This window comes from Pteropus alecto, unplaced genomic scaffold (genome assembly GCF_000325575.1).
Source record: "Pteropus alecto unplaced genomic scaffold, ASM32557v1 scaffold166, whole genome shotgun sequence".
NCBI lineage: Eukaryota > Metazoa > Chordata > Mammalia > Chiroptera > Pteropodidae > Pteropus > Pteropus alecto.
In genome coordinates, this window is record NW_006439757.1 from 1,127,431 (window position 1) to 1,135,747 (window position 8,317).

Sequence of the window (8,317 nt, forward strand, 5' to 3'; positions counted from 1 at the left end):
AGCGGTTCACCTTAAATCACTGTATCTTAACGTTGAGGAAAGAAGGATCCCTCTGGCCCCACTTGTCTGAAATGAGCCCAGCACACGGCACAGCGCTGAGCACACTGTGCATGCTCAGCCAACACTCTCCTCATGAGTAAGTCGATAATGGCTCAGCATGTTACGAAAAGAGAGCTCTTTGCCGACACTACATGGCTAAATTAAAGATACCAGGTGGGATGGCCAGAGACCTGAGTCCTTGCTCTGAATCCACCTTGAGTTCAGTGGACAACTGTGAGGAAGTCACTTCTCCCTGGGTCCCAATTTTCTCATCAGCAAAAAATGAGTTTGACCGGATGATCTTCAATGTCTCATCATCGCTAAGATTCTTTGAATTTACATGTAACATGACATCTATTATTTTTATGGTGATGTGGGCTCCTCTTTCACCAGGCACTGTGTTTCCATGACCTGTGGATCATAGCCTCTTCTATTCTGTCTGGGAAGTCCCCACTTCGCTTTTGAAATGTCACTCTGTTGTCCCCTCCTCTGGAAAGCCTTCACTGACTCCCCAAACTCAGCCACTCCCTGCTCAGCGCTCTGACAAGCCTTTTTGCATTTATATCTCTTATGGGACTCAAACCAATTATTGTAATCTACAAATGACTATCTCTTCTAGACCCGAAAGCTGTTAGAGGCATACTGATATTATTGATTTTGTGCCTTGAGAATCATATGGAGCTGATGTTTGTTCAACAAATAAAAGGATTACACTGATACCTGGGTCCTACCTTCAAGGACTCAGATCTAATTGGTCTGGGGTCCAGCATGGGCATTGGTGATTTAAAGTGAAGCCAAGGGTGAGAACCTCTGCTTTCAGTGGAAGTTAACACATGCACGCTCGCACACACACACACAACACTAGGCTCCAAACGTCCACAGCCCCACTGAGTATCACGATTGTTCACTACTTCGGAAGAGAGTTGAGGAGCGGTTGCACTATGATTGGTATTAGTCTGACCTCTCTCCTTCCAGGCCATCCATATACAGCAGGTGTATTTGGGAAAACAGAGGTGCTGCAGCGCTATACATGGAGAGAATCCTGGAGTGAGACCCCTTCCTCACCTGACTTCAGGGACGGCCCATGTTCCTGGTGCCGTCCTATCCCACCCACTGCTCCTGCTCGGTCTCCTTCGCAGGCTCCTCCTTGTCATCCTGAGCCCTGCACGTTGGTGCTCCGGAAGTGCCACCTACACTTCTTCCGTCCCCTATACTCCCTTCTGAGACCATCTCTTCCCACCCTCTTCTATCTACTCCTAATTGATATCTGCCTGTAGATAAGAACAGGAGGCCGAATACAAATGAGAGAACACACTATAAAGTAATGTTACTAAAATTCATAAAATGTTTGATATACTTTCTTGGTTTATATCTTTTTTTTCTCTCCAATCACTATTTTCTCTCTTAAAGTACAATATCCTAGTTGGTCTCCCTGGCTTCAGTTTTCCCCCCGACGAAATCAGTCTTTATATCAACAGTACTCGTTTCCCTAGCATGGGAACCCTCAATGTCATCTTACATTTTGCCAAATCAAGTCCAAACTCCCATACAAAGTGTTTTCCCCCATTATTTAAAAGTGTGATAAAATACACATATCAAAACTTACCATCTTAAACTATTTCTAAGTATATAGTTTAATAGTGTCAAGTGCTTTCACCACCCATCTCCAGAACTCATTTCATCTTGCAAAACTGAAACTCAGTGCCCATCTCACAACAGCTCCCATTCTCCCTCCTCCCCACCCCCAAAAGCCACCATTCAGCGTTCTGTCTCTATGAGTCTGACTTCTATAGGTACCAAACAGAACTTTTAAGCTGTGTTTTGGTTTCCTGTGCCTCGCTCATCTAGGCTGAGTTCTGGTTTAAGTTCTACCCGAACTTTGCCATAGCCGTGGAGCCAGCCCTCTCTTCCAGGCACCGCTCACCTCACCCTCTGGGCCTTTGCACATGAAATTCCCACTGTTAGAACATTCTTCCTTCTCCTTGCCTAGCCAAATCCTTCTCATCCTTAAAAATAGTCTTCAGCGTTCATCTCCACTCTAGCCCACACTAAACTCTCTCCTCCTGGAACTCCTACTCCATTCATTGGAAACACCAAATGTTTTGAATATGCTAATTCTCCAGCTGTTCTGTGCAACATACCGCTGCCTCCTCCAAAAGTTCTAAACTTCCACATAGGAACTAAGTGTTATATGTCACTATACTTTCTGCCTAGAAAATGTAGTAGATACAATGCAGATATTCAACAAATATTGAACTAATAGATAATTTATACTTCATAAAATTTTAAGATAATTTGAATCACTCTGCAGCATTAGTGGGCAACTTTCTTGAACCCTTTTCAAGAAAATTTAGTTATAGCCGGCAACTTTGTCTAATTTTTGTATGGTTCCTTAGACAAAAGTCTTTTTGAGCATGGTTCCAGCAGAGTTAAATTTATAAGACTGTCCTCCTGAAATGAGCTGCTATGACCATCTTCCAGAACACACAGAAATTGCTTGAGTCAAATACAAATTTAAAATCAAGCCTACACTTCCTCGTTCACTGCCTATCATCCAGTTCACTTTCTGCACAGTAGCAGAAAGACCTAGAAAAGTTAGAATGATTATGAAGCGGTGAGACTGGGAACGAGTGCAAAGGTGAACTAGGAGCCAGTCCCTCTTGGAATAATTTTCAAACCTACCTGTGTAGATGAACCTCCCTGGAGCTCCTTTGCAGAACTGTTTGGATTTGTAAGACAGTGTCACCTCCACTACTCCGGGGATGTGTCGAGGAGGAGTCTGCACTCTGATGGCGTGAGGAGTTATTAGCTGAGGAGTGAATGGGCAGGGAAATGAGACACCTATTACACAAGTTATCACCGGGGATACCGAGAGCATGAGTCTCTCCACCAGTACTCCCACCGGGGCAGACTGGGGTACTCACGACACCCCAAATGCTCTGACCACCCCGTCCCTGTGTCTCACATGTTTCTCTCTCTCGTCCCAAAACTTTCTCTCAGCTAACCTGTCTAGGTCTCTTCCCTCCTGCTGGCCCAGCTCAAGTCCCAGCCACCTCCCATGCCCACCCTGCCCCCACCCCTAAGGTCACTCCCTCCTCCCAAGTCCTACACTGCTATGACCTCACGTATGGATTTGGCAATTTCCATATTCAACATAGCATCGTTATTTATCTTTCTGTAACATGTCTTGTTGGCTTTCTCAATATGAAAGTAGAACATTTCCACTTTAGAAAATTTGGAAATTACAGAGAATATGAAGAAAAATATTAACATTGTATAATCCAAAACAACCATTATCAGGCTTCGGTGTGTTTTCAGTACTTTTCTATGAATGTGTATCATATAAATATATTTTACATGCATAGACACTGTTGTCCTGATTTTTTTTCACTTAGCATTACAGCACAAACATGCGTTCTTCTCCTAGCCATAGATTTTCTTCAAAACACAATTTTTAAAGGTGGAATGATTATTTAATCATTCTTCTACTATTCAACATCTAGGCTATTTCTAATGTTCCACAATTATAAATAATATTGCGATGAATATTTACCTGTTAAGGGATCCATGCCTGCAGTAAACTATGGCATACATGTCTTTTAGCCTTCAGTGCCCTGCTCAAAGCAGGTACTCAATAACGTGAACTCATGCTGCCAGTGCTCTAGGAATTACTAGTTTCCCCAGAACGAAACAGCATTTGGGCCAAAGAATATCAGGGAAGCGGTTGCCTTGGCCTACCTCGCTCCATACAAGCATGGTCCCAAACACCACTTGGAGGCCATCAAAGAAGTTGTCCCCAATGATGATGACCATGGCTCCTCCTGTGGTCCAGCCTTCGCTTGGGCTAATGGCTTTGATGCACGGTGTAGCTAAGAAGATAGAAAAGAAGGAGTCACGTCTGCCCTTCGGTGGTTGAAGTTTGGAGTTTTGGGGACTGGCTGCTCTTGAAAGCTGTTGGTCATTCCAAGAAGCTCAAGTTGAGTTTCGCTGACTTGCCGTCACTCCCTAATTGGTTGTTGGTTTTCACCAGGTCATTAAAGCCTAATGAGTTGACCACTATATATGAAAACATGGAACACTTAGCTAATTGTGCAAAGGGTGTTTTTAGAACTCTGTTGTTTTTCTCCATATTTTTATAAGTTGACCACACTGGAAATGTGTAAATCTCTTTTCTCTCTCCACCTCCTCTGCCCCAAGATGTTAAGATTTATAAGGCCAGTTAATGTGCTAAAGAGAGAAGGAGAAAGCCACATCTATCATAGGTGAAGGCTTTTTCCAGCTCTATCAGGAGACAATTTCTAATCGCTTCCCTAACTTTGTCAAAAGGATTCCCCCCCGCTCCCGTCTTCTTCCATATGTTTGAAGCCTCTGGACTTTATGTCCCAACAGGAACCCAATATGGTTTTCAGGCCATAACTAAAGTCAATCCATCACTCCATTTCCAAAGCTGACAGGGTCAAAGGTGGAAAAGAACTTTGGCAGGACTCCAAAAACATGAGCCCCCTTTGAACAGCCCGTCAATCACATCCAATCAGTCAAAAGAAACTGGATGGGTTCCTAGTTCTGAACCCGAGGGTTTTCTTCTCCCCTTCGGTGCCCACTGTGGGAGAATTAACACCACTCCAAATTCTTTACTGATTCAATCATTTTCTTTCAGTTCATTAATTCCTATTTAAAATGATACAAGACACATTTTAAGGGCTGAGTCGAGGTGGGGGCTGGTGGGCAATACAGAGCCAAACATCACACTAAAATATTTGCCTAGTTTTAGCCACGCATTCTATAGTACAAGGCCTCCTACACCAGTGAGCTGGGGAGGGTGGAAGGAAGGAGAAGAACTTAGATGGACTTCACTTAGGTTTGTCAGTTATTTTCCTTAATATACTTTAATTTTTCAAACAACTTGAAGTTTAACAGTTACTGGTATTTCTAATTACTTTAATGCACATGGAAAACTATGCAGAGCAGACCATGATTTCTTCTTGTCCAAGCAAACAAAAATCAATTAGTGTCAGTTTCATTCTGCACATTGTTTTGTTTTGCCCACAATCTGTTTAAGGGCACATCTGACACTTATTCATACATGTCTGGCACTGCGATGTTCCTGTTTAGCTAAGATGTCATAGGCTTACCTTTGCCCGAAATACCAGTCTAGCAAAAAGAAAAACACAGAACTGAATGGGTGAGTCTGAGGCATGGGGGCCTGAGCATCGGGGCGTGTGTGGCGTTGGTGTTTACAACTTCACTTAAGGCATGGTCTTGTGTACTTTCTCCACTCCTACTCAGAACCATAAATCTGAAATTCAAATGAGGAAGTTTGTGAAGATCTTCGTCTGCCTGCGCAGCGCAGACCGCAGACGGCCTACCTTCTGACGGGTCCAGTCTCCTCGCTCGCCGCCCGTGCTTCGAGTTGTTATGAACAAACATGTTGTCGGAAACAGCCAGCACGTGTCCATCCACATTCACCGTTGTTGATAACACAACCTGCACATTTAAAGTAAAAAAAAAAAAGGCGGTGTGGAGTTAGTTTCACATAAAGTAGTAAATGTACCAGAATTCTGTTTGCCAGACTTCCATATGGCTAATGAGAGACAGGACAGAATTTGGGGACAGGGCCATGCTCTCAGCATATTGACAGATTGTCTTCCTACTATAATTATGGCAGAGCTTCATTGGAAAAGGTACCACCCTTCACCCATACACTGTCACGTATTTGTGTTCTAACTGTGCCCAGGTGATGAAATTAGGACACTGGCCTTCTGCCTGCTGATTCTAGTCACCTAGCTCACTGTCAAAGGCCTTGGACAACCATTGCAGACCCTCGGGCTGCAGTGGCAACAAGAAGCCGATTGTGTGTGATCAGGAAGCTAAGAACTAAGCACCAGCTGGGAGGTCATTTCTCCAAGCTCAGGACTGGGTTCTTGCACTTCTGACATGCGCTAAAGCAATGCTGGCATGGAGATGCTGCCTGATGATGTGCCTGTGGTGTCCCCACCCACTAGAGAGCAGTGGCAGAGATGAGAAGATAAGGTTACTGGAATTCAGTGTTGAGCATGTAGACCATTTACCCCGAGGAAGGGGAAGTGATGGGTGTAGAGTAGTGAGAGCGTGGATTTGGAGTCGGGTAAAACTAAACTCAAACCCCACGCCTGCTACTCCTTAAGTTATAACCTTGGACATATTACTTAACCTTTTCAAATCTCCATTTTTCTCATATGTAAAACATAAACAATGCCTAAACAATGCCTATTTCGAGGGCTAAATGAGATAAAATAAAGATAAAAATGAGATAATATGTGTAAACCATTCCATGCATAGCCTGAATGAGTTCTTTTCCTAACCACTTCGCCTGTGCCTTGTTTGACCAGTCAATAGAACAGATGACATTACTCACTGAACGCCTTCCATAGTCGAAGACTTTGAGGAGGCTCTAGAAAGGGAGACACAGGGGCTGGGTACCAAAAGTTACAAGGCGTGACCCTGCTCCTCAAGGAGCTTACTTTTAGGCTAGAGAAACACAGTTTACACATAAAACAAGTGGCACAAGGATTCAGATTGAAATGAGTTCTGTGTGTGTGCTGCAGATGAAGGGTGTGGGAGAATTTCAAAGAGGCAGAGACAGGCTAAGGTCAGATAAGTCGGTAAAGTGTAGCAGAAGTGAGTGGAATTGAACATACCCACCACCTACTTACTTGATCCAGGAAGATGAGCCACCCTGGATAGGAGTCTACTTGTCTACTTGTTATGCATGGCGATATTTTTTTTTTGAGAAAGGAACTTGTTATATACATATTCATGCATACATATGTGTGTGTATGTATGTGTGTATATGTATATATATACCTTTTGAGGAAAGGCATTGAATAGGTACATAATAAGGGGCCATGTTTAAGAGTGATTCTTCCTGTCTCCCTGTCTACCCCAAAATTAAATTTGATGATATTCGACTTGTAATTTTCTGCCACCCCTTCCTTACTTATTAAATGAAAATGGAAAAAACCTTGACCCTGCCTTACCTCCTAATATGAAATAAGATGCATTAGATGGCACTTAAACTTTTTTGCCATGAATAATTTCAAGCAAATGAAATAAACAGAATAGTACAATGAATCCCCATTTTTAGGTGAAATGTACATGCATTGAAATGCACAAATCTTAGTTGCACAATTTTGACAAATGAATACACCCAAGTAATCAGCACCATATCATGATATAGAACCTTTCCACTGCCCCAGAAAGTCACATTGTGTCCTTTCTCAGTCAATCCTACCCACTACCCTTCCTTGACGACACTCTTCTGATTTTTTTTTTTAACTTAGAGTTTTAGCTATCTTTTAAATTTTTTAAATATGCATTTGAGTATAATAGGGGTTTGAGAGAATCCCTAAAACCTTAGGTCCCCAAAGTATTTCACTTAGACTGGTGTCATAGGCCTGACAGTAGCGCACAGGAAATTTTGCACGGACATAAGTGGGCTTCAATCATTCAATGCAAAAGCATTCATTGAGTTCCTGCTACATGTAGAATATTATGTCAGGCCCTGGAGATTCAAAGACAACAGAATAATGTGTTCCTTAGTCGGCTACATGTTTCTCCCACAATTCCTCACTTGTGAATGCACTACAGGTATGGTGTCCCTGCCTCTCTGTGACATCAGAATAAATGTAAAGGAACCTCAGTTGTCATTCAGAAAATTATCATCAATATAATTGCTCACAATTCAGGGATTCGGCCTATCTAGCTCTGGGTCTGTTTCCAATTGTGTCCATGTTACCATGTTAAGAGTCTGGGGAGAGTCTTTCCATCATGCTCCTATCATGTAGCCACCATAAGAAGGGGCTACTCATCAGTCTCAGCAAGTGCATGAAGGCACAAGGCCTTATCAGGGCCATCTCAGCAGAGCATAAGATGGCGTCATAGTCGAAGGGAGAGAGAAGCCACCTCCTGCTCTTGGGATTGAGATGAACGTGAGGGTTGAAAGCATTATTCTCTGCATATGCTTACCCTCCAAAAAGAAAAGGAGAAGATAGAGAAAAAAAAGGAATCAGACCACTTTGGTAAATTGTGTATGTGAGTGAATTTTCAAAGAATTAGCTGTCATCGCTGGAGAAAACCAAAAATGAAAGGGTGCTTAAGGCTTTAATTGCTAATGAGCTATACTGGGCACACTGAGGAGATCCCTGTCGGCCTGAGGATTATGTAGATGTAAGAGCAATCTCACTGAGACCACTTTAATTCATTCCACAAGCTTCTTGTCATACTGTACTTTAATGCTCCT

General features: G+C 42.9%; 1 protein-coding gene across 3 annotated transcripts in view; it reads right to left on the bottom strand.

The window, feature by feature from the left end:
* Window positions 1-8,317, bottom strand: part of EBF2 (early B cell factor 2) — a 180,462-nt gene that overhangs the window by 33,794 nt on the left and 138,351 nt on the right. For all 3 annotated transcript variants that reach the window (XM_015593282.1, XM_006916957.1, XM_006916958.1), the window contains 3 exons: window positions 5,406-5,523; window positions 3,778-3,908; window positions 2,722-2,848 (listed from right to left, as the gene is read on the bottom strand). In XM_015593282.1, the coding sequence (XP_015448768.1) occupies window positions 2,722-2,848; window positions 3,778-3,908; window positions 5,406-5,523 (376 nt within the window). The remainder of the gene's footprint in view (window positions 1-2,721; window positions 2,849-3,777; window positions 3,909-5,405; window positions 5,524-8,317) is intronic.